We start from the raw sequence: 27,980 nt of genomic DNA on the forward strand, positions 1-27,980 counted from the left end.
TTGCAATATTCGCCATGTTGGTTAATACTGGATGATGCTTCCGTCGCGTGGGTGTTTAAAAATGTGGAAGAATGGAAGACATTTTCAATAGGAAGGTAATTCACATGGAAAAAAAAGATTACTTTAAACCCCATGTTTTATGTTTGAGCCCCCCATCGAGGATACCCCGTGACCTAGCAAGTGACAGCACTAACTCATTACCGATTTGTGTCTCAAACGATACAGTCGCCTATTTAGTTTCCGTCCCTTGAACGTCAAAGCATCACGATAGGCTATCACACTTGAAAACAACTAAGCCGATTGGATGTGTGGTTTCGGCATCGGCAAACAGGAATAATACGGTCGTCTGCGGGCTTCCGTCCGGTGACGTCATCTTGTCCAGCCTTCAAAGCATTGCGATAGGGTCTCACTCGTTTTAACAACGCAGGCGATTGGACCAGCGGTTCCTATGTCATTTGAGAGTACCATCCGCTCAGAGGGGTAATGTGCAACTAGGAATGAAATAGTGTTTGGGTAGGGTCTGCAAATGGATGGCTTAACCGCCAGTGGCTGTCCCTTTGTGGAGGATAGTTTTAGTCGCTTCTCTTCTCAAAGCAACGTGTATGGTTTGTGCAAGGCGGGTGAGCAGGACCTTCTAGCTGCCACGCTCAAAGGAAAGGTGGTGAATTTTAAGTACCAGGATTTAAGACAGAAGATCCGTCCTGTAGCCAAAGAACTCCAGTTTACCTACATCCCAGGTACCCCCGGGGGGGAATTGTTATATAATGCAATATAAAACACCCGAGTCGCTTGAACATAAGGTGGAGTATTGTAGTAATAACCCTAAAACTAACCAATACAGCACTGTCGTATTATATCAATATGTATTTATCAGAAGGTTTGCATTGTTGTTTGAATTGATTAGAAACCTTCGCAGACACAGCCCCTCCGTACGTGCTGACAGTTTTATTCATTCTCATCCCAAACTCGCAGCGCAGACTTTAAAATCATTTTGAGAATATTACTCCCTTAGGATGAAGCGGTGTAATAGCCACATACATATTAATTCACTAATTTACAAAACACATGAATCCATTTTCCAGCGTAGAATTGTGGGGCATTTACATAACCCATTTAAGTCCATTGTTTGAGGATGCAGCACAGAGCGCAAGCTAAGAACCAGATGGAGCAACATTAAATCATAGCCACAACACCATATATTGGATCAATTTGAAGTCGCGAAACAATTTATCCTGGAGTCTTAGGAATGTTACAGTAGTAGACTCAAATGAACATAGGGAGAGTGTTTAGGCCAGGATTTTAACACGTGAACAAGCGGTACTAACCTCGGTGCTACCGAGCTGCCCTGTTACTTAAATGTGGTTTTAACTTTATTGCAGTATTTGTTGTAAAAGGATTGTGGTTTTCCTGTTGCTGAACATCAGCCTGAAGAATTGACAGATCATTGTGAAGAAAAAAAATTGTGTGGATATGAGTTGTGTGTACGTGAAACAGTGATATAACCCAGAAATACTATTAACTTTGGAGAATGACATTCATGTAAGCAAGGCAAGAAGAAACCGTAGATGGTCTGCGTCAAACAAAAATGAGAACTGCAAAATTGTATTCTTTGGATGCTCAAATTTATTAATGTAGCACAACTAAATTAGAATATTGCTTCCATGAACACAGTAAGAAATAGAAAGTACAATGTGTGCAATGGTTTCTCCCCGACAGCATAAAAATGTATTAGTTTAGCATTCAAATCCAGGCCGAGAACCTAGCAGTATAGTATAATTCTGTAAGTGTTGCTGGTGTGGCAATTAATGTGATTCGTTATATATTTTCTGTTCCACTTCATTGTCAGGTGCTAATGCTTTACATTAGTTTGGTCACCTTATCCCATTTTACCTTTGATTAAAACCTTAATCTTTTTAGTTAGCCAATAAAAGGTGTCATTTTGCTTGACTTCTGCCTCTGTGATTAAATGATTTATGGAGTCTCATTCAGGATTTGTGACAATCACATTTTAGCATCAGGATCACCAGGCCACATTTCTCATGGCAGCGTGAGGTGTCCCTGCATTACTGAGCCTTCAATAGCCCTTAATTGTCTCTATCTTATCAATTTTCCATTTCTTTCAACAATGTCTGCTGTCTAATGGTAGTTAGGTGAGATTGTGCTTGCCTTATGCCTTTATAAACCCAGGTTGGGATATTATACTGCCACCTGTTGTCCAGGAGTTCTTTTTTTAACATACAAATAAACATAAACATCCTCCTTAAATGTTTACGTCTATAAAAAGTCATGCTGTAGTGCGTGTGGTTTGTAAGTTACAAGAAAGGAAAAAGTATGGTAAATAATGTTGTTACTAAACGTTTGGCCTGATTATGGAAAAATACTAATTACATTTTTCACAAAAAATAAAATGTATAGACTATATTAATGTTTTAAAGTTTATCTTTAATTCGAGTACATGAATATAATAAAATATACTTGGTTAAGTCTGTTTAGCGTTAATGCCTTTTATTTTTGTAACTTCTAGCATTTTCTGTGCTTTTTTATACTACTAAGTATTGTTGGGTAATCTCTTGTTAACTCTTCCCTTCTAACACAACCACATAACAGTACAACAGGAATTTTCAATGAAGACATATTTGTGATCATTTCTGAATAAGCAGCATTTAGTTATGTCTCACCATCAATAAATATTTTGTTTTATATGCCAGCTGACAACAATTAATCTCTATTGTTTGAGACACAAATAGGTAATGAGTCAGTGCTGTCACTGATGAGACAGAAAAGATTTAGTTCCTTTAATTTTCATTAAGTGTAAGCCAAGTACAGGAATAGCTGTACTATTTTTATGTTCATATTTATCTTCATATTTTTGGAGTTTGCTTAATTAAGTTATGTCCTGTTAGGGTAATCTTATAGAAGACACGTGACATTTAGGAAATAAACACTGGAGTAGTTTCAAGTATAACATTTGAAAAGCTTTATTTCTTAAACCAGTTCATTAAAGACATTCTCATATTTTGCTTTTTTGTTGCTTCTCTGTTCTGTTATTTAATTTTATTAATGAATGAAATACTTCCCTAAACTGTTTCTGATGTATTTTTCTTTTTCATTTATATATATATATATACATATATATATGTAAAGTGGATGCAGAAATTGTATCTATAGATGCTTTTCATAAGTCGCCCCCTAAACAAGGTCTGGTTGTTGGAATCACCTTCATCAAGGTAAGGATTCTTGTTATGCCTGCTGACTAATCTCTGATTTATTGAGTAGTATTTGTTCACAAATTGGGAAAAAATGCATTCTCAAGATACCACTAGAAGCTAACATGAGATATAGCTTGTGGGAAGACAGTATTCATTAGCTGGGCGATTTGTCTTGAAGATTTAGAACAATCCAAAATGCTTACAGTGGGTTTCCTGATTATTTAAGGTTATTAAGTAGGGTTCATTGTATAGAAATTGCTTTCTGTTTACGAGAGTTTTGTAAGTGACTTAAGACTTAAGTCTGCTTAATGTGTTCATACTTTTTTGTCTTCCTGACAGGATATAAGACAAGAAAATACCTTTTGAGTATTTTTCAAAAAATATTAGTCTACAGTGTTTTTCAGTTTCCCAAAACAGATGGTTCATAATTTTTTCATTTCATGTTACACTTGTATAATGCATTATTTATGTACTGACTTAAAGAACTAGAATTTAGAAAGAACTCTGACACATTTTCACTTGCTGTGAAACAAGATATAACAAATATGGAAAACATTTATCCTTTTTTAAAATATTTTGATTGTATCCAGATGTTATTTTTTTATCTATTGGAAACTGTTTCTAAGTTGTTTTTTCATTATTATTGAGTAGGACTCTGGAGACAAAGCCAGCCCATTTCTGAACATTTATTGTGACTATGAGCCTGGTTCTGAGTACAACTTAGACTCTATTGCACGTAAGTAAATGCTGTTGTTCAGCATACTGTACTTCTCAAACTGTTGCCTGGTTGGGTATCTAAGTAGGCGGGTATTAGTAAATCTAGACAGGTATTAATAATCTTAAAAAATAATTCATGGTATGGTTTTAATGATACTGATAAGAGACTGTCATTTAATTAAGAAATACAAATAACATCATAAAATAAAGATTAGATAGATAGAGAGATAGATAGATACTTTATTGATCCCAAGGGGAAATTCACATACTCCAGAAGCAGCATACTGATAAAGAACAATATTAAATTAAAGAGTGATAACAATGCATGTATAAGAAGACAATAACTTTGTATAATTTTAACATTTACCCCAACCCCCCCCGGGTGGTATTGAAGAGTCACATAGTGTGGGGGAGGAATGATCTCCTCAGTCTGTCAGTGGAGCAGGACAGTGACAGCAGTCTGTCGCTGAAGTTGCTCCTCTGTCTTGAGATGATACTGTTCAGTGGATGCAGTGGATTCTCCATGATTGACAGGACCCTGCTCCGTGCCCGTCGCTCTGCCACGGATGTCAAATTGTCCCACTCCATGCCTACAATATAGCCTGCCTTCCTTACCAGTTTGTCCAGACATGAGGCGTCCCTCTTCTTTATGCTGCCTCCCCAACACACCACCGTGTAGAAGAGGGTGCTCGCCACAACCGTCTGATAGAACTTCTGCAGCATCTTATTGCAGATGTTGAAGGATGCCAGATTTCTAAGGAAGTATAGTCGGCTCTATCCTTTCTTACACAGAGCATCAGTATTGGCAGTCCAGTCCAATTTATCATCCAGCTGCACTCCCAGGTATTTATAGGTCTGCACCCTCTGCACACAGTCACCTCTGATAATCACCGGGTCCATGAGGGGCCTGGACCTCCTAAAATCCACCACCAGCTCCTTGGTTTTGCTGGTGTTCAGGTGTAGGTGGTTTGAGTCGCACCATTTAACAAAGTCCTTGATTAGGATCCTATACTCCTCCTGCCCACTCCTGATGCAGCCCACGATAGCAGTGTCGTCAGCGAACTTTTGCACATGGCAGGACTCCGAGTTGTATTGGAAGTCCGATGTATATAGGCTGAACAGGCCTGGAGAAAGTACAGTCCCCAGCGGCGCTCCTGTGTTGCTGACCACAATGTCAGACCTGCAGTTCCCAAGACGCACATACTGAGGTCTGTCTTTAAGATAGTCCATGATCCATGCTACTAGGTATGAATCTACTCCCATCTCTGTCAGCTTGTCCCTAAGGAGCAGAGGTTGGATGGTGTTTGAAGGCGCTAGAGAGTCCAGAAACATAATTCTTACAGCACCACTTGCGCTCTGTCCAAGTGGGAGAGGGATCGGTGTAGCATAATAGATGATGGCATCCTCCGCTCACACCTTCTCCTGGTATCCGAACTGCAGAGGGTCGAGGGCATGGCGGACCTGTGGCCTTAGGTGGTGAAGCAGCAGCCGCTCCATGGTCTTCATCACATGTGACGTCAGAGCGACAGGCCAGAAGTCGTTCAGCTCACTAGGACATGATACTTTTGGGACTGGGGTTAAAAAATTAAAAAATGCACTTGCAGTGGAAAACAAATACATCAAACGATACAAAAAAAAATTAAATCGTGACAAAGATACCAATGAAGGTAAACAAAAAGAAGTAACTAACTTCAAACGGTGAATCTAGATTTGCCCCTTGTAGATATTAGAGTAGTATATGTGCGCAAACGTACTAAATGCTTGGTCACATATGAAGTAAAATATGGAGTGAGGGTCAAAGAGAAGGTGGAATTCAGATAAGTATGCATGAATTGATAAGGCTAGTTAGATAAAATGTGTTTACACATTAGAATTTAAAAATGAGTTGAAGAAGATTATTATGTATTGGATATTTTACTAGAAGTCAAAGCTGCAACATAGGAGTGATCTATTAACTAGATCTGGTATGGGTTGGAATTCTGGTAGCTGAGATCTGCACATACTGTGGCCTGTGAAGTGTCTGAGACCAGACAGCATGCAGAACGGCATTATAATGTAAAAGTTTAATTAAAATATAACAGAGACTTAGATGAAGGGATCTGTGTGACGGGTAAGAGCACAGATTCAGTTTGTTTTTCTTAGTGGTGTGTTTTTGGGACTTTAAAAAAAGATAACAAGATCTCTCATTTTTATAGAGGCAGGTATGAGATAACCACGGTAGGTACAAAAAATGAGACTTTGGGGGTAGTTAAAATAGCAGTGAGAAATGGATCGATTTCTTCACCAATTATGGTACTTTTAAAATGTCATCATTCAGCTCTTAATTTAAGCAGCAAAACAGTGAGGGAAAGTACATCGAGAGGGTTTGGTAAAGATCTACATTTTTATGTCTTTTTATTTAACAATGGAATTTTAAACACGAAAGCTTTACTAGAATTCCCATATAAATCAATATAATATATCCATCCATTTTCCAACCCGCTGAATCCGAACTCAGGGTTATGGGGGTCTGCTGGAGCCAATCCCAGCCAACACAGGACACAAGGCAGGAACCAAGCCTGGGCAGGGTGCCAACCCACCGCAGGACCACACACAAACACACCCACACACCAAGCACACACTAGGGCCAATTTAGAATCGCCAATCCACCTAACCTGCATGTCTTTGGGACTGTGGGAGGACACCGGAGCGCCCGGAGAAACCCATGCAGACACGGGGAGAACATGCAAACTCCACGCAGGGGAGGACCCGGGAAGTGAACCCAGGTCCCCAGGTCTTCCAACTGCGAGGAAGCAGCGCTACCCACTGCACCACCGTGCTGCCCCAATATAATATATAATATATATATAGATATATATCATATATAGGCATATGAATTGCATGATACAACACATTTACTAATTTGAGTACTGAAAAACATCTTTCTTCATCAGGTCTCCTGCTGTAATCCTGGCTAGAATCAGAAAATAATTAGTGGTTCTATTTTATAAACATGTAATGAGGTGTATACTTATAGTTGATGGTTAAATTCAAGAAAATATTTAAAGATGAATTCACTTCATCATTCACATTTGTTATCTAAGTTTACTAGTAGGCAGACAATTTTAAAATTCTACAAGAGTTATCTTAGATTGTAGCCATTAGCTAAAACAAAACAAGGTATGTAATTATTCATACCAAGTTTAAAATCTACAAGCCATTTAGCAAATGTATCAACATATTAGAGACAAATGGGGGGGGCTGGGGCACATATGTTTTGTCTGCTTGTTACTAACATATATAATGTTTGACAAAACTCCTTTGAACTGGATAATAACATAACGTACTGTTCTTGAGAGTTTTGGGCTTGGTTAAAGTGTGAAGGGGTGGGCATGTTGTCAAAGACATGTTTGTTTTTGGCAAAGGATAGCAGAAAATGTTACTTCTGTATTTTGCATTTAGGCTGCTTTAGAAAGTAATTCTAAATTAAGTGTATAATGTACTTTACATTACTGGTCTGCTGGGATTTGTTTTGGGCCTTTATGACTTCTCTTATTGTTTTCTGTTTTGTCTGGCCATTTGGACAGAGAGCTGTTTGAATCTGGAACTGCAATTCACTCCATTCCAGCTGTATCACACAGAGTAAGCAAGGTCTTCAGTTTCTAAATGAGATGTACAGTATATGAGTATATCATATGCATATTATTTTGGCAGTTGCACTTTGCCTGTTTAATTTGTTCTCAAGATGTAGCACTAAAGATGTTAATATTATTGGATATAAAATTCCAGGGTGTACTGTGGGAATGGGAATGAGAAAGAGACTGTCTTCCTCTTGAGTGGTCATGACCAACGCATTCATCTATATAAGGAGGTGTGTGACATCATTGATTAATGATGAATTTCTGGTATTAGAAAACAGAATCTGAGACTTCCCTATTGTTCTATTTGTAGAATGCCTCTTTACACCAGTTTGAAGAACAGCCTATAGAGAGCCTCTTCCCTGAACTACAGGACCTTCCCAGCAAGTGAGGTTTGAATAATTGGGTAGAATGTGCGCGTGTGGAGGTCTGTATGTATATGTATGTGTGTAATATATGCGCATATATATATATATATATATATATATATATATATATATATAATTATTGCATATATAATGATTCAAAATAACAAGATGAAATTTAAAATAATTTAAGAGTTAGGAACACAAGTCTGTACAGTGGGAAATTTGATATTCAAGATAAGAAATAATCATGACGACATCAAAGAAAAGGACCCTTTATACTGACAAAATACAGATTGTTATAATGAATTCTTTTAGCATAAGGATTCTTACTTTTGTTGCATTAATTTCATAATAAATGCATTAGGCGGTGATAAAACATCCGTAAGCATGCTGAAATGTTTATGTCCACTGCACATAAACAATCTTTTATATCCATTCATCCACTTTCCTAACTCACTTATCTAAAGCCAGGCTGCAGGGAAGATAAAGCCTATTTCAGCAGTCATAGGACACAAGGCATGAACAACACCTGGGCTTGGTGCCAGTCCATCACATGCTGAACACACCCACCCACACACACGGGTTAATTTAGTAGTGCCTATTACCAAGCTATGTGTCTTTGGACCATAGGAAGAAGCTGGAACAAACAAAGACAGGGAGAACATGCAAACTCCACACAGGGAGTTTGCAAACACTGGCCTTCTTACAGCAAGGTAGCAATGCTAGTACAGTGCAATCATGCTGCCCATTAAATATTTTATATTATTTATCAAATATATGGATTCTCCTAGCCCAGCTTATTTTAACTGCTTCATTTACTTATCTGATATGCAATATGTATTTACTTTTTGCATTTATTGATCATGTACCTTTCTTTCTATGTACATTTTCCATAACTTCCCCAAAGTGTGGGTGTTGGTTTGGGTCACTCTCCCTTAACCTAAAAACACTTCTTACCTGTTTTGATTTTTTTTGTTTAAGTTTGCAATATTCATTCATTAATGATATTTAAATGCCAGCCAGAATACATTTTCAGATCTAAGAGATACAGATAAGGAAACATTTCTTCAGAAAATGTTTGTGCTGTACAGAAAGATGCAAAGTATGTACAGTGAATGCCTTGTACATGTGGTGTAGTGTTAAGTGCTTTTAGACATATTTTCATAAATGGTCTTGACATGGATAGCCTACCTTAATAAGAACTGCAGTTTCAGAAAAGAATACAAACATTTAGTTTGTATTTAATTTTTTCAAGAATTTTTATTGGAAATCTTTTGTTAGTTTAGTGGAGAGTTCATTTCAGCATTTCAGATGTAAAAGTAAGTACTTAGTACAAAGTAACAAAGATTATTTGGACTTTAAATAATTAAATTAGGGTAGGAAATGATGGGCACAGTTAGTTATATGTGTTATGCTGTAATTGCCCGTTATATGGTTTACAGTGATGATTTATTCCATGATGAGCAAATTAAGTGTGTGTTTTAGGCATGCATTATACAGCACATATTTTAAACAATACCATGACAGAAAACTATTTGTTGATTTTTGGGTTGGTGATACTGGTTCAGACTGACATATCCGCTGATTTAAATATTGTACAGGGGTAATGCCAATGTAACTTCTGCTGCTTCTGTTTTTGTGGGCTTTAATGCTTGATCTCTTTTTCACTGTAGACCTCTTAGAATTGCATTTCCTTTTCTCCAGTGTTCTCAGGCTGCACATGGTGAATATTTCTGGATCACTGAGGCGTCTCACGGCATTTGGGTGCCAAAATGGATGTGTAGGTGTGGCCCATGTGGATCAAAGCAGCTCAGGTATTATTGTTAGATTTTTCTCGATAATGGTTATACTGTATTTATCTACATAGAAAAAGAAGAAATTGTACCTCTAGGAGTAGGAGAATCCAATAACCATGAAAATCTGAGAAGTAAGAAAGAACCAAGCCATGCAAATAATAATAGAATTCATATTAGGCAATTCCTAATACATGTCCTTTTAAGTTTGCAGTTGTGATAATACATTAAGATGTGAAAATCTATTTTTTTCTGTTAACATAAATACTGGAAATTATGTACTTTGATTTAGATTTTCAAGGATTGCATGTGTTTTATGCGATATTTGTTTATAAAAGTGTTGTAATAAAAAGATGAAGATTTTTGTTATGATCCATAGATTTTATTACTAGTTATCCTCCCTGTTTTATGGTAGTAATTCGAAGGGCATATGATGAATAGTGATGAGCGCGAGCATTGCCAAATTCAGTTTTTCCTGGAGTTCTACAAAATTGTATAAGTATTCTGAAATTTTGCCAGACTCCATGAAATAAATTGAAGTCAATGGAGAAGTAGAAACTGAACGAGTTTTGAGTGGATTATAATGGTGCAAGAATCTTAACTGTCCCTGATAGCTAGTGAAATGCCTGCCAATTATGTTGGACCTATTATTCTGGCCAAAAATGTGACATGAGCTGTAGTTCTAACCACTGTGCCTCTGTGCCCAAAAGATAAAAGTTAATAGAACTATCAGAGCAGTACATTTTTTTTTGCAGACATTGGCAAACATGAACCATGAATTTACTAATACTCGTCCCCCACAGATTAGAGAGCAATCTGAAAAGTTTTTTTTTTGTTTTTGTTTCTTGCACTTTAGCTTGTTTACTGCTGTTGCTACCAAATAAACACAACACTAAAGCACAGCACTCTGGGTAATACTATTAAAGGGGTAGGCTTACGTATTATACACAGATCACATACAGTATAAGTCCACACAGAGACATTATCTTTAAGACACAAATGCAAAAATAACATTTCCATTTTCTTTCTGCTTGTGAATTTTGTTTTTAAATGTATCTGCAAGTTTTCCGTTATCTAACATTGACTGCTACAACATCATTGGGAGCTGGGGGAGAAAATTTGTCTCATGGTAAATTTCCAGGAAAATATTCAACGAACAAGGTCACCAAAGAAAACTACGTATTTGCTGTGAAAAGTGCTTTGGCGAATTTCGCCAGTCACCACTACTTATGAATAGCGCATAGAAATATTCTTATTTGGTGCTTATCTGAGCCTGTCCTTTCACTGTATATTACTTGTGTTAGTACAGTAGTGATACTCGTCTATCCATCCTATGATCTTTTGACGTTTTGGCTTTTTAAGCTGTAGAACCCCATGGCCAGGCAACCCCCCTACAAGTGTCAGTCAAGCAGTGCCTTATGTCTGGTTTAGCACTGTTAAATACAGATCAGTCAGCCATAAGCAAGGTTTTTTTCTGTAGCTTCCATGATAGTTGAAGTGGTGGCTCTGAGGTTAGGGATCTGCACTGGCAATCGGAAGGGGCCCTTGCGCAAGGCCCTTAACCTGCAATTACTCTGTCCTGGGTATGACGTTAATCTGCATCCAGCCCTGCATGTAGGCCCTCCAACCTGCAGGGAAAACCTGGGGGTTGGTGGCAGAATTGGCACTCCGGCCACCGTAACAATTCTCACACTAGTTCCACTCCATCAGAAGTAGTGTGGTGCTGAGGTGTCACTCGTTGCATGGCTGCACTTGGGTCCTAATATGGATCCTGAGTTGGTTTGTCATGTGGTGGGTGTGGCAATGCGCTTTAGCGGAGTGTGCTCCTAACCTCCTCCTCCTCCATGATAGTCTTGATGACCTTCTTTTGCATCTATCCAGGAAAAATTATATGTCCTTCTCAGGAACTTACTCTTGATGGTCTTGGCTGACTTTCTAGCAGCACTGATTCACAAGATCCTTGACTTTGACCTTTTCCTCGTATTATCATTTTTTCATCTGCTCTTTCAAAAGTCAATAATTAGCTGCCACTTCTGCATCATTAACAGGAGGCCATTTGAATCATTTCTGCTATGGATGACATTTCTGCTTTATTTGTTTAACCACAAAGCATGTGTTCCAGAAGACTTTCTTTTGGCAGAAGGAGCATACTGACAATTTTTCATTCTAGTCACAAAAAAAGGCCCAGTTATTACTTGAATGCCACCATGGAATATGTGAGGTTTGCTAAATTCTGTGAACTGCAGAAAGTCTTCTGTCTGGGAAACAATCAAAAACTCATTATTTACCCTGTTGTGGGGAAGCCAAAGCGTATTCTACCACACAGATATTGAGGGATCATCCTTTAATGGTTCACTCCCTAAAAGTATCCTTATCTTAGCTGGCTTCCTGAATGGATGCTGCCTTCTAGAAGCTGAGGTTTGCAGTGTCTTTATGACGAAACTTGCTCTTGGCTCATGAGGATTTCCAAGCACTAGGATCTCCCTGCTTTCCTAGCAAATGGTGTTGACACAATTGGAACACCTATACAAGATAACTGGTTAGCCTCTTGTCTGTTCTTTCGCCATGTCTACCAACATGTACATGTAGAAAGTATTATTGAAGTAGTACACCAGTGATAACTCCTTTCTTTATCTGTGGCTCCAGAAGCAATTTTCAAAATTCCTGATTTTTTTTTCATGAGCTATTATTAATTGAATATTTCCAATAGAGTAAATGAAACAATTGTATTTAAATTTATAATATGTAGACTATGAACAAATTTTAATTGTGTTTGTTGATAATTAGAATTTTGGGAACAGCATTTTACATTATGAAATATGGTAACCCAGGCAGAAGGAGTAGAGGGAGGGGAGAGGTCTCTGAGCCACAAACTGAAATTAAGTAGAGTTACCTAATACTAGATAGAGGCTGGAGACTGGATGCTTATTTGGTGCAGAAAGAGTGAGATTGGGACTCAGGCAGAACAGGGGAAAGAGAGATGCCACATGTTCCTAACAATGAACGAATCTATAAATAAACGAAAAAAGAAAAGACTGGAGAGATTGGAATGACAGGAGCCTGGTATGTTTAAGTAGGTCATCAAGTTTACTAGTTCATGCATTCTACCAAACAGGGAAAACAAATGGATGGCTTCCGATGTTAAGGGCATTGTTATGAACAATAGGGGTATGAGTGTGCCATTGTATGCTGCACTAGTATGGTTCTCCACATGATGCCAAATATGGAGAGTTTAAGAGATGATAGAAGCAAGGAAAAACATACAGGACTTGGGTGTCAAAGGAACAAAGGTAATGCCTGCTAGACAGTGTGGAGTGTCAAGAAATTCCTCTTTTTAATCTTGTCTGGAAAACGATGTTTGTCATGTGTTGTTTTGTACAGCTTGTAGAGTATCAGACTACAGGTATGAGCAAGGGTCCAGTCAGACAACAAAGTCTTTTTGTCTTTATATTCCTCCATGATCTTGTATGTAAAAACACCTTTACACTCTCCGTACTCCAAAGCATATCATGACTCAGAAGTTCCTCAAGTTTTTAAGTATTCAGCTACATCAGAAAAGTAGTTAGACAAGGGTCAGAGTTTGGAAGAGTTGTCCATGGTTTTTCTCTATAGCGCCAATTGAAATCCACCATAGTTTTGGTGCATTATTAATGTAGAGAAAAGCCAAGCAAAATGACACCTTTTATTGGCTAACTAGAAAGATTACAATATGCAAGCTTTCGAGGCAACTCAGGCCCCTTCTTCAGGCAAGATGTAATACAGAAACTGAAGTTTCCTATGTTTATATACACACTCTAGGACAAGAAACAACATTGGTAAATCTTTAAATGAGAGATTTTGTATGTAAAAAATTAATAGATTCATTCAGGCTAGGGTTAATTTAGCAAGAGAGAAAAGAACAATGTATTGTCAAGATCTCTGGATAAGATAACTGTCCAACAAAGTCTTTTGAAGTTTGTAATGAGTTTTTCAAAACAATGTGGGTCTGTAGACAGGTTGTCTGTCATTCTGAGAGATGTAAACAATCCTCATATCTGGCCATAAAACTCTTGTCTTTATTCAATCCATGTTGTAAAGTATTAAATTTTAGCATGAGTTTAACTTCCCATTCTTTTCCTCTCTTGCTGTGTTTTGAAGTTGCCCATAAGCACTGTGACCTTAAAGTCCTTCTCACAGTGTCCATGGCTGTTGAAGTGGGCCGCCACAGGAACATCTGTGTTGCCATGTTTAATGTGGAACCTGTGTAAGTTCATTCTCTGGCGGAGTGTTTGTCCAGTTTCTCCCACATAGAGTGCAGTGTCAGGACATTTCATGCAGAAAATTAGGTAGACTACATTAGATGATCTGCAGGAAAATGATCCCTTGATGTGATGTTCGAGTCGGCAGTGTGGCATAACTATACGGTCTGTATCATAGATGTGGGCACATGTTTTGCATCTTTTCTGTAGGCATGGAGATGTGCCATTTTCTGTTGGTTCACTTAGGGAGCCTCGGACAATTAATTGTTGAAGGTTTGGTGGTTGTCTGTATGCCAGGAGGGGAGGTTCAGGAAATACATTTTTCAGTGCATTATTAAGAAATTGCTATTTTCATATTTTTGTTTTTCTTCAACTTGTCAAATTACACGAGGCTTCATCATTACTCTGATGGCTTATGTAGTTTTCTACACTGTGATGTGCCGGGCTGAGAACATCACTTTTAGGAAAGGCCCACCGAATCAACAAGTAAATTGACTTTATATGACTTTATACTGTGACAAAGGCTGTTCATTTTACCTTTAGGCAAGACAGAATTTTTTCTTCCTCTTTTTAGTTCTGGTGTGTTTTGTGTGTGTGTGTGTGTGTGTGTGTGTGTATGGGTTGTTGTTTGTTATGATAATTTATTGATTCATCATTTATCCTTATTAAAAAAGCAAAATATTCCCTTGGGTATATAGTGCTGTCTGTCTGTCTACCTATGTATGGGTTAGGCTGCCATTTCGGTGACATTAAAATCAGTATAATCACTTCTAGCAATTTTCAGCAACTTTGCATTCTGGTTAGCTACATCCTCTGAAAATGCCATTTCAATGTCATAAATCCAACTGTGCTTCAATAGACTTTCCTTCCCTTTACTCTGTCATCCTCTGATTTAGGTAACACTAAGCAAATTATAAACATTGTAAACTTATTACCTCTTTATTATAAACATAAAAAGAGGTTCTAATCCTAACTACCAAAAGAACATGAGTTTATTTTTGCAAGAACATGAAACATTAGTCTAATGAAATTCCTATCCAAAAGTCATCTTATTGCAATTGTGTCTGTTTTCATGGGAACCATAGTTGAGAGAGTGCTGTAAAATGTACACGTTTTGATTGGCCAGAAGGTGCTTGAGAAAACATAGGTGGCCAGTTGCTTTGGATAAGTAAACCACGTGTTACAGTATATTAAGCTGCTAGTTACTGCACCCACCCCAAAAAAATAACTGGCAAACACCACTGTAGTAGTCAGTCAGCTACAGTGCATCCGGAAAGTATTCATAGCACATCATTTTTTCCACATTTTGTTATGTTACAGCCTTATTTCAAAATGGATTAAATTCATTTTTTTCCTCAGAATTCTACACTCAACACCCCATAATAACAACATGAAAAAAGTTTGCTTGAGGATTTTGCAAATTTATTAAAAATAAAAAAATTGAGAAAGCACATGTACATAAGTATTCACAGCCTTTGCCGTGAAGCTCGAAACTGAGCTCAGGTGCATCCTGTTTCCCCTGATCATCCTTGAGATGTTTCTGCAGCTTAATTGGAGTCCACCTGTGGTAAATTCAGTTGACTGGACATGATTTGGAAAGGCACACACCTTACTATATAAGGTCCCACAGTTGACAGTTAATGTCAGAGCACAAACCAAGCATGAAGTCAAAGGAATTGTCTGTAGACCTCGAGGCTTGTCTCGAGGCACATATCTGGGGAAGGTTACAGAAAAAATTTCTGCTGCTTTGAAGGATCCCAATGAGCACAGTGGCCTCCATCATCCGTAAGTGGAAGAAGTTTGAAACCACCAGGGGCCTCATGTATAACGCCGTGCGTAGAACTCACACTATAATATGGCGTAAGCACAAAAGCGGGATTGTGCGTACGCACAGTAAAAATCCAGATGCAGGAATCTGTGCGCACGCATACTTTCACGTTCTTCACTACATAAATCCCGATAAGCGTGAAAAGTAACGCATGTGAACGCGCCTTCTGTCCCGCCCCAACTCTCCCAGAATTACGCCTCTTTGAATATGCAAATACAATATAAATAGCCTTCTGTGAAAAGACAATGGGAAAAGCACAGGGGAAAAATATAAGAATTTCAGCGAATACGAAGTGGAGGCAAAGGAAAAAACGTACTATTTGTTGGTTTAAACAGTGGTATAATCAACAAAAGAAAGTTGATCGAGTGACAGAGTGTCGGAAAAAGCTCGAAAGATCAAATTCACAAAGTGGCACAGTACCCGAAATAAAAAAGAAATCACATATCAAAGTCGCCGTGAAAAGGCAAGTCGTAGCCCACCGTCTGAGTGTCATATGAAAGCTTATTAGGGTACAGACAAAACAAATAGGCACACAGTGGGGAAAAAAGCACGAAATGTCAACTTTAATCTCGAAATTTTCCACTTTAATCACGTAGTTTATTTTGCCATTAAAGTAGAACATCATAAACTTCATCTTAAAATCGTTTATTTTACTAGTTTCTCAAGTAGCATGTAAATGCTTTGTTCTGTGTTTGATCTTCTATGTGCTCTATGTGTGTGAATCACTACGTGCTTCCGTTCTTTCTCTTTCTCCGACAGGACACAGAATGCATTACATTCGAGATATTACAGCTCTCTGAATAATTAAATATTGAGATGTATACGTGATATCATTTTCATGATGATAGGAATGAAAAGCATGTTATTAAACATGGGAACACGGTTGCGCAGTGATTGTTCATATCTCACGCAAGAGGCTTGCTGCACCATGTGCGACCTTTGATGAAATAATTTATTACAGAAGTACTGTCTCTTTCAAACGTACTAACCTCCAATTCCTGTCCATACTTTTCTTTTCTCCAATCGCCACACAATCAGCTCTGTAATAGACGTTAAGCTATTTGTAAGCTTAGAACGCCGATTCTTCAAAACTTTTAAGGAACATTGAAATATATTCGTAGTACATGTTTAATTATTCTATTCGTCTATCCTTCCAGTGTCGCGTCAGCACCAGCAAGAATACATCGCAAGGCAGGAGCTATCCTTGAACTAGCTATACGCTGCGGCACCGTGTCCTCACATGTTTAATTATTAACAATACAGATTATTTAAATGAAGTTAGTTTATCTGTATACTATAAGCAACATATTTTGCTGCATTTCATCTTAAAAATGATATTGTCATCATACGCGCTTTATAAAGTGGCGCAGGTTGTGCAATATTATAACTGTAGTGTAAGTTTACAGTGAGGTGATTGTACTTATAAGTACAAACAGTTCTACATGTAGCACTTGATGGACTGATTGAGTGCGTTTATAGGTCTTGGGATGAAACTGTTTCTGAAACGCGAGGTCCGTACAGGAAAGGCTTTGACGCTTTTTGCCGTGGTTGAGGTAGTGTGTACTTGAAACTGTATACCGATAATTCTCTTTCCGATCATCTGCTGCTGTGATTCACACTCAGATACAGTGATATAAATACTCCGCGTGGTGCAGTGAGAGTAATATGGAAAAAGATGATCCCTTGTGGCAACCCTTAACGGGAGCAGCAAAAAGAAGAACAAGATACAGTGAGCGTAACAACGCTAAAGCAGTTATGGTATTTGGAATACTATGGCTATTCCCTGAACCATTATATTGTTACAGGTTACTTACAATCAGATGCATTACACTAATAAACAATATGCAGTTAATTTCAGTGTATTTATAAAGCCGCGTCAGGAATGTGGAGCTAAGAAAGAAAGGATGAGCACACAGGAACAGTAGTTTGAACATTCTGTGGACCATTATATTGTTACAGGTTAATTACAATCAGATGCATTAAATTTATGAACGATATGCAGTTAATTTCAGTGTATTTGATAAAGCCGCCGCCGTGGATGTGGATCTAAGAAAGAGTAACCACACAGGAACAGTAGCACTGCTTTGACGCTGGGTGCCGCCAGTCTGCAAAACCGAGCGGAGAAATTGAGTACGCCAAGGTATGAGTTACCGTGGAAATGTGCGTGGCTTTACGCCAAGTTTAGGTTTTATACATCGCGATTTGAGCGTGGAAAGGTTCGTACGCAACATTTCTGTGCGTACGCACCGTTTATACATGAGGCCCCAGGACTCTTCCTAGAGCTGGCCGGCCATCTAAATTGAGCAATCGGGGGAGAAGGGCCTTAGTCAGGGAGGTGACCAAGAACCCCATGGTCACTCTGTCAGAGCTCCAGAGGTCCTCTGTGGAGAGAGGAGAAACTTCCAGAAGGACAACCATCTCTGCAGCAATCCACCAATCAGGCCTGTATGGTAGAGTCGCCAGGCGGAAGCCACTCCTTAGTAAAAGGGCACATGGCAGCCCGCCTGGAGTTTGCCAAAAGGCACCTGAAGGACTCTCAGATCATGAGAAAGAGAAAATTCTCTGGTCTGATGAGACAAAGATTAAACTCTTTGGTGTGAATGCCAGGCGTCACGTTTGGGAGGAAACCTGGCACCATTCCTACAGTGAAGCATGGTGGTGGCAGCTTCATGCTGTGGGGATGTTTTTCAGCGGCAGGAACTGGGAGACTTGTCAGGATAAAGGGAAAGATGACTGCAGCAATGTACAGAGACATCCTGATGAAAACCTGCTCCAGAGCGCTCTTGACCTCAGACTGGGGCAACGGTTCATCTTTCAGCAGGACAACGACCCTAAGCACACAGCCAAGATATCAAAGGAGTGGCTTCAAGACAACTCTGTGAATGTCCTTGAGTGGCCCAGACTTGAATCCGATTGAACATCTCTGGAGAGATCTTAAAATGGCTGTGCACCGACACTTCCTATCCAACCTGATGGAGCTTGAGTGGTGCTGCAAAGAGGAATGGGCGAAACTGGCCAAGGATAGGTGTGTCAAGCTTGTGGCATCATATTCAACAAGACTTGAGGCTGTAATTGCTGCCAAAGGTGCATCGACAAAGTATTGAGCAAAGGCTGTGAATACTTATGTACATGTGATTTCTCAGTTTTTTTTATCTTTATATATAATCTTCATTTGGATCTTGATCTTTGTTTGTCCGCGAATTCACTACCTTGTGTGGTGTTCCTGCTGTGTTCAGTAGAGGGCAGTAGTGATGGGAGAGGAAATGAGGGGGAGGATCGTTGGATGAGGTTGGAGTGTGGTGAATAAAGAGGATTGAACTAAAGGAGACTACGTACTGTTTGTACTGGCTGAATACACAACACCTTGGTTGTTAATTTTGTTTACAAACACTGTCAATACCACTCTTTGTGTTTAGATCTGGCGTCGACACCGTGCTTTGTGTTTAGATCTGGCGTTGACACCTGCTTCGTTGTCCAGACTGTGGTTTTTTTGTGTTTCTATCGACCGTCGTTGGCAGCACTTTGTCCAAATCGAATGTTCACCCACTTCTTGGAGTCGGCAGTCAGAGTATATAAGTCGGACACACTTCTGTGATTTTTCCGTCAGTCGGCGTTTGGAGTTCAAGAAAGAAGCATTGGTTCTCCCTTACTCTTTGGATTGCCATAAAGCAACCTGCGAGATTGGAGAAAGGTTGAGAAGAGATTGTGAGAGGAAACGACAGCGTCATGAAAACGAGACGGACTGTGAACGGAGAGAAGCAGAAATGCTCCTCCACCACCACATAATTACTATTCAGACAGTGATTCCGAGTAGGCCGTTCCTATTGAATCAATGTCCAAGGGTTTTGTTTTGTAATTTTGTTTCTCTTATAAAAAAATCATAATGCCGTGCGACGAAGGGCCCAGTTCACGACTGGCAGCCGCATTTAAACAGGAAGCCCTTCACAGACAACTTTAACACGCGCAACGTAGTTGGGCGCACATGGCTAGTTTTTAATAAATTTGCAAAAACCTCAAGTAAACTTTTTTCACGTTGTCATTATGGGGTGTTGTGTGCAGAATTCTGAGGAAAAAAATGAATTTAATCCATTTTGGAATAAGGCTGTAACATAACAAATGGTGGAAAAAGTGATGCGCTGTGAATACTTTTTGGATGCACTGTATATAGCCAGCAGCACTTATGATAGTCGCTGATGAGTTCAGTATGGATTGGTGGTATAATTTGCAATTGCATTTTGTCAGACACGATATAAACTTACATTGTTATGCCATTTTGTCCATTTGCCAGACAAAGTATTCCAATGCCAGTGGAGAAGTTTGAGTTGTGGCTTATTTATCTTGTAGGGTATCACCATTGACAGGATCACAAGCCACATTCAGGTTCTCTTCATTTTAATTCAGGGTCACAGTTTGACTAGATTGGTTTGATAAAGCATAGAACACCTGCCAACTTTGTTTTCTTAATGTATTGTTAAAGGAGATAGCAACTAATGTTATTTAAAGGACGGAGGAGATGGATGTTGTATTCTAGGCCAGGAAATTGAAACACTTCTCTTGATACTGAAACAAATCTTCATGCTGCCATGCAGATTTTACAATTCCCATTACTGGTTTAGCAGTCTTGCTGAAAGTGCTTATCTACACTCACTTGCCATCTGTAAACATTTTATCATTGCAGCAAATGAAGAGGTTGCTGGAATTGTACAGTTCTTCGGTTAGTTTAATTATGGGATGGTTGGATGTATCATCAAGAAAATGTGCATGTCATTTATTTTACAAAATAAAAATGTGAAATGCTGACATGAGTAATGTGTTATTTTAAATTTAAAATGTACTATAGCACTAACTGGTGAAGTAACCTCATTTTCAGCTCCTTATTTCCCAAAAGTTACTGTTACACCTTTCAACAAGTTTTTCCTTTTTTGTTATTTTGAAGAAAATAGGTACTTTTACTTTTAGGGTGATAAGTTTTTCAGTCAGAATTTATTTTATTGTGTATTCGTCACATTTTATGTTATTACACAAACATTATTGTGAACCAATTGCTAAGGTAAAATAATTGCTATTTGATTTTATTGAATATTTTCCTCCGGGTACTTGCAGTATTTGTTATTAAAACTGTGTTTAATCATAATGTTATAATCATTTTGTTGGAGCTTCCCTTTGAATAATAAAAATGTTCAGGCTAAGATTATTAAATTTCACCAGTATGCGTTAATGAATTAATCTTAAAATGTACTTAAACTTGCAGTTGTAGGTTATGGAGATTACTTTGTATAGTGCCTTCTTGTACATTGTAGTACAGTAAAATCAAAAATGCAATTTGTGCATAGATATGAAAGAAATTTGAAGTAGAGATGTAAGGATGAATAGGTAGCACACAGAATTTCATCTTTTATTTCAATGGGTTTTAGCACATAAAGCTTAACATTTAAGACAATACTGCTTCATGTTATTGAGCCTTTCATATCAATTCATTACATATATTGGGAGAGTTGTTGTCACTTGTATTATTGCTTTAATTGTGAACATGTGATTAGGAAAATTAAATGTTTACTGCTGGTTGTAACTTATTCTTTCAGTTTTTGTGTTTGACTTGGTAATCAGTAGGTTTAAACATAATAAAATAAGAATATTGGTAAACAGATGGAGAGTGTTAATTCCTGCTTTTCTCTCTCTCTCTCTCTCTCTCTCATAGAAAATAAAAAAAAAAAAATCTTGTGAGGGAGACGAGACATGATCTTCTCGGAAGACACTTTGATGTCATGCGAGACAAGGCAGTGAGACAAAAGGACAGCTGCTGTACAGGCTTTTAAATGATCGGCGCGCAGCGCGACAAGCAGAACACGCAGCTTGCCAGCAGCAGCAGCAAGACAGCAGTTGATCCGACTGCATCTTCTTAGCATGCGTTCAGACACCCCTCCCCCCCCCCCCCTTCACAAAGCAAGCTGCATTATACGTCCCGCAAGAAAGAGATTTAACCACACTCACCCACCCCCGGGTTTGGTTTACCAGATTTACAATTTAAAAAGATTATTTTCATGGGCATTGATACATATGCATTATTTTCACTTTTACTTTAAAACTTTTGTAAAAACAATATTTGGAATGAACTTTTTTTCAAGATTGCATTGAATTTTGATTCAGTGTTTGAACTTGCATCGTGACAACGCAATGTATATGTGCCTGTGAGTGAATATCGTTTCTTTCTCTCTAATAAATAAAACAACTTTCTCGAATGTTTGTCCATGCTCTTTCTTCTTCGCTTTGTCATTGACGTGTCATCTAGAACATACAAAATTTTTGTCCTGATAAAATTTATAAGAGCTGAGAGCGCAGGAAGTGTGTCTGACAAATGCATTCACACAACTGAGGTTTGATGACCATGGCCTTGTTTGAAAATAGTTGTAAGTAGGGCGTGCCTTGAAAGAATCTCATGTTAAAATTCTCCGTCTCACGGGACTTCATACCTCAAAAACGTTTTTGGAATCTTTTAATTCTCGCTGGCAACACGAATTAGACGATCTACAAGTATCCGACTTAAAGTTTAAATCCGAACAATATATTAAATTTATTTTTTCTGTTCCGTTAATTCACCAAGTAATAATTTCTGTTTGTTTGCGCTAATGCGATCTTTCCTATCCTTTTTTGAGACTTTAATAATAATAATACATTTTATTTATATAGCACCTTTCCCATGCTCAAGGCACTTTGGAATTTTCGTACTTCCATTATCTCTAACCTGCTGTGCATGTGTACCGCTCCAACATTTTTTAATTCTTTACGACATTCTACTTTGTCATCCACTCTTTGTCCTTTATTTCCATCCCTGGGTGTGGTTAAATCTCTTTCTTGCGGGACGTATGGCGCTGCTCGCTTTGTGAAAGGGGGGGTGGGGTCTCAACACATGCTAAGAAGATGCAGTTGGATCAGCTGCTGTCTTGCTGCTGCTGCTGGTGAGCTGCGTATTCTGCTTGTCATGCTGCTTGTCGATCATTTAAAAGCCTGTACAGCAGCTGTCCTTTTGTCTCACGTGACATCAAAGTGTCTTCCGAGAAGATCATGTCTCGTCTCCCTCACAAGATTTTTTCTTTTTTTTTAATTATATATATATATATATATATATATATATATATGAGAGAGAGAGAGAGAAAAGCAGGAATTAACACTCTCCATCTGTTTGCCAACATTCTTATTTTATTATGTTTAAACCTTCTGATTACCAAGTCAAACATAAAAACTGAAAAAGAACAAGTTACATTTACTTAAACATTTAACAGTAAACATTTAATTTTCCTATCACATGTTCACAATTAATGTAATAATACAAGTGACAACAACTCTCCCAATATATGTAATGAATTGGTATGAAAGGCTAAGCTTTATGTGCTAAAACCCACTGAAATAAAAGATGAAATTCTGTGTGCTACCTATATATATATATATATATATATATATATTATATATATATATATATATATATATATATATATATATATATATATATATATATATACATACATGAGAAACAAATCAAACGTCTTGTTTATTAATTTATGTGCAGAAAACAATTGAGTAGATTCATCTAATTGTTTTCTTCACTTAAATAGTTGTTTTGCAGAGCTGGCAACTTCAGCAAGATGGCCCAATTTCCAATGTTCTCCTGTTCAGTTTAAGCTGGAATACAGAGACAAGGAAAACAACTTCACAAAGTACTGGTGAGCAGTGGGTTTGGTCTGTTAAATAAAATTAAATATGAACAAATGTTTTAAAAATATACTGTATCTTCCTAGTTGATGATGGGAAGAGATCAAAGGAGAGGTTCAACTTGCTGGTGACCAGTGCTATTGAATTAGCTGTGGTGTATAGGTGAGAAAAGCTTTCATCCTGGCATTATAGAGGTGGAAGTGTAGTTCTCTGCTGTTTGCTTAAAAGAGGTTCTTTTTATTCCAGAGATGTACTGACCACAGGTCTGAATGATCAAGTTGTTCTTCCAGATAGTGACCAATATGATGCTGTTCTTTGCTCACTTGTCACAGATGTAGATTTCGATGGCACTGAGGAGATTTTGTTGGGGACGTATGGTCAGGTCTGTTACAATGTGGATGAATAGTCACTTCAAATTCACATAGAAAATAGATGGAGATTTTATTGGTAATAATCTAGCTTCATAAGTTGCTGAAATGTCAAAATCTTTTTTGACGTTTATGCTGTTAGTGTGGCATGGACGTCTAAATTTCTTGATGGCCACCTGTGCTGCAACTGTTAGTTGGGATATTTAACAATGAAATTTTTTTTACAAATGTGTAATAAAATCTGCATGGTTAAATCGATAAGGGAGTTCCAATTGTAAACTAATACTATCGCAGTAATGCATTTATAATTGCTTTTTTTATTGGAATGTTTTCCAATGCAGTTTCCTCTTTCCCAATTAATCATTCATTATTATAAAATGTAGAAGTAACCCTTGATGAAAGCAATGAAAGAATGCTGTTCCTAATATTCAGTTATAGAAATATATATGCAGTAAAAGAAATTTAGTTCAGGAAGTATTTTTCTGATTACAACTCGGTATCTACAGTTGTGCTTGAAAGTTTGTGAGCCCTTTAGAATTTTCTATATTTCTGCATAAATATGACCTAAAACATCATCAGATTTTCACTCAAGTCCTAAAAGTAGATAAAGAGAAACCACTCACAAATATGTAATATTCGATCATTTTCCTCAATAAATAAATCACCAAGTATAATATTTTTGTCTCATTTGTTTAACTGGTTTCTCTTTATCTACATTTAGGACTTGAGTGAAAATCTGATGATGTTTTAGGTCATATTTATGCAGAAATATAGAAAATTCTAAAGGGTTCACAAACTTTCAAGCACAACTGTAGTTTTTTTTTGGTACTGGGAGTGCTAGAAACTAATACTAACATTAATTGCTATTGCTTTAGCATTTTGCAACAATTACTGACCTGAATTTGAACTACTACTTGAAAAAATGGTTAAATTGTAGACCTCTCTTTTGTGTCTTTGCTGAACAGGAGCTCCTTTGTTACAAATACTCAACTGATGCAGGTGACCTGGAGAATCTGGATGGGCATTTTAAGCTGGCATGGAATAGATCATTCCAGAGTCCTTTGCTGTCACTTGCCTACTTAGATTTGACAAGTGATGGACTATGTGAGCTTGCAGTTTTATCACTCAAAGGGCTACATGTTTTGCAGGTATTGGAGGGATTTTTTCTTTTAATACTCTTAAAGAACTATATATTGTCATTAACACCTTGTGTATCTTTTTTTCTTGTATTTCCTCCTCTCTTTTCCTTCTCCCTGATTTTCCCCTTCTATCTGTGGCAAGAGAGATGAATTTTTATTTAAATTCATAAAGCATCATATAAACCATCTATACTTGTTAATGCTGTGGGCTATAGAGGTGTAACATTTGTTTCAGCAAATAACCCAAAAAAGTATTTTTTAATAATCAAAATAATGTTATTCATTCATAGCACAAAGATTATAGAAAACAGAGGTATGCAAGTATGTATAGAAACAAAAGATACATTTAAGATGGCTTTCTTTCTCTTATAGGTGGGCACAATTTTATGAGTTTATTTTTATTTTTTCAGTTCTTTTCTAAAGAACTGTCCTAAGAAGAATTATAAATATGGGACTGGCTTTTAAGCACTGTTGCAAGATTTCTATTTTGTTAACCAGTTAAATGGGCAGAATCTTAGCCTTTTATAAGAATTTTCAGTATCTCATTCCTTGTGATGTCACAGACAGCCTGATTGTTGTTCTTGACCTAACACCCATAATGAACAATACATATTCTAACATAATTATTGGCCTTAATCCTAACTACAAAGTTAAAAGCAGCCTTAGCCTTTTAAACACAAGAAGAAAGCAGCAATGCTTAGTCTTGGTCTTGATTCTTCATTTTAAGTGTTGAAGGAGATGCTTAATGCAACTTCCTCTGGGGTTTGAGGAGGGTTTTCACTGGGGTATGCACGAGGGATAATATTTTTTGTGTTCAGTTGGCAAGATATCTCTGTTCAGTCATACCTTCAAGTCTTTGAGAAGTTTCGGGGTACAGCATTTATGATCTTTCAAGATTTCACATGGTGATCCCTTCATGGTAGCATAAAATATGCTTGCGTAGATCTTTGTTGATTGTCGATCTTGCTTTCCTTTTGAGGTGGAACTCATTGTGGCCCACATTACAGCCCAAGCAGTAGAGTTAACATGCTCAAACCTTTGGGTGTAACAGAAAGTGGATACTCACAATTATAACGGAAGAGGGAGATAATGTTCCTTTGGCTTCTTGGATGTGCATAATCCCAGCCTTTTCTGAACATAATTGGTAGATAGGTTTATCCATGTAGACCTTCAAAGGTGAGCTCTGGTCAGTGTCTTTTCTGACCAAAACATGCCAAGAGCAGGTACCTTAGGATCTGGGAGATGCTCCCATTAAATCTTATTTAATTGTGATTTATACTGCCTTATCAGATACAGAGAGACACGGATGTTTTATAACAATAAAGCCTTTTCCTAGCAGTTCCACAGAGAAGCTCATCATTTGGTTGCCTAGGGAATCAAATATATAGTTACAGATCTCAGCCCTCAGGCTTGATGGCTGAAGTAAAATTTTCACTTGTGTAAGACAAAGTGGCATTGCATCTCTCTTCTGTTTGTATTTGTCTGTTGTCCTTCCCTTTGCCCTAAACGCTAGTGTTTTAGCTACTGGTTCGTCTTTCCTTATAGCTCGTCCATTTCTCTGCTGCTTTCTTTAGCTCTGTTTTTGTTTATGACACACTTACACTTAGTAAATTAGCTATTTTGCAATGTCAAGTTAAGAAAGAACTTCAAAACACCTGAAGTGTAAGTAATTCTGAGATACAGATGTAGTCTTTTAGTTCCTGTTTGCTTTTGAGATTTGGCGCAATATAATGTACTGCAAAACATACCACAGATGCTTTTCTAGCAATTTGTAAATGCCATAGTATGTGTGTTAAGTTTAAAAACCTTTTATGAACCAATGTACTTTGATTCAAGGTCATGCATCCTGTCGTGGTTGTACTGGAATCAAAGTAGGAAAAAACAAGACTGGGAACCAATCTACTGAAGGGTGCACAGTTATACCAACACTCCTGTTGCCATTGAAAGTAATACACGTTTGAAATGTCCAAAGCTTGCATGCGTATGTGAGTGGGCCATGCAGTAGGGGCAGGCGCCTTGGCCAGGGATCAATAATGCCTTAACACATTATGTGGAAAGATTTGACTTCTGTCACAACCGATAGATCTGATTAAGCATGTTTTTTTTTGTTTTTCTCCTTCCTTTTGCTTTTTCAATTTTTGTCATAGCATATTCATCTAATTGTCAATTTTTTTCCACAGTACAGCCTTACTCAAACAGCAGAATTTGTGATACAGCGACTCCAACAGAAGGTTAAGGAAGCCTCTTCTGATATGTTAGACAATAAAGGGAGAGACTATGGAACAAAAGACATTTAATGTACAGTAGTCTTGGAAAAACAGGAGTTACTCACAGAGGATTGTAAATGTACTTAGATTTCTCTCTTTCAGTTTCCAACTTTGTTTGATCTAGGTGAAAACTCCAACAGAAGTCTACAAGATAAGTGGAGAGAGATACATTAATGAATAATTATAATTTGGTGACTGAAGAGGTTGAGTTGACTGTTGTTTGCATACACCAATGGAGGAAAGAAAGCTCAAGATACTGCAGTTTGAATCTCACATTTTCAGTAACTTTCTGTATATAATATATATCCTGGAAATGAGTCCTCAGTTTGATTTCCTTGATTAATCTCAGCTCTGTGTGCTGGTAATGTAACTGTGATTCAGAGGTATGGTTTATGTAAGTAGGGATACTTTTCTGGTTGCTGCTGCTTAAAGTGATGGACTGCACTTGACCTTGGCAGAAGGAAGGTCATGGGCCCAAATAGAAAACAAAGGAAGGCGGCTCGTAAGAAACTTTACTTAAACTGCCATAAAAAGTATACCAATTCCAAAAGCCTCATTGTGAAAATAGGAATGCCCAACCTGACAAGAACCTAGGTGTTTTTCAACACAATGCCCTGTCAAAAGTGTGTATGAAATAACATAGCTGAACCTATGAAGACAAGACTCAATTGTTATGTATGGAATGAAAGAGTTGATAGAAGGCAAGCAGAGCCTATTTTAAATTCAGTA

General features: G+C 37.8%; 1 protein-coding gene across 3 annotated transcripts; it reads left to right on the forward strand.

The window, feature by feature from the left end:
* Positions 1-450: 450 nt before the first annotated feature.
* Positions 451-27,980, forward strand: kptn (kaptin (actin binding protein)). Of its 3 annotated transcripts, none has more exons than XM_051920493.1 (12): positions 451-737; positions 3,145-3,227; positions 3,861-3,945; positions 7,493-7,547; positions 7,695-7,776; positions 7,857-7,930; positions 9,616-9,725; positions 23,381-23,488; positions 23,564-23,639; positions 23,724-23,859; positions 24,811-24,993; positions 27,170-27,980. In XM_051920493.1, exons 1-12 carry the CDS (start codon positions 527-529, stop codon positions 27,218-27,220), a joined length of 1,254 nt encoding a protein of 417 aa, XP_051776453.1. In that variant the 5' UTR covers positions 451-526; the 3' UTR covers positions 27,221-27,980. The 3 variants fall into 3 exon arrangements, with proteins under 3 accessions (XP_051776453.1, XP_051776458.1, XP_028663549.2); XM_028807716.2 differs by having other exon boundaries at positions 453-737; positions 27,165-27,980; XM_051920498.1 differs by lacking the exons at positions 7,695-7,776; positions 7,857-7,930 and having other exon boundaries at positions 27,165-27,980.

This window comes from Erpetoichthys calabaricus, chromosome 1, assembly GCF_900747795.2.
Source record: "Erpetoichthys calabaricus chromosome 1, fErpCal1.3, whole genome shotgun sequence".
Lineage (NCBI taxonomy): Eukaryota > Metazoa > Chordata > Cladistia > Polypteriformes > Polypteridae > Erpetoichthys > Erpetoichthys calabaricus.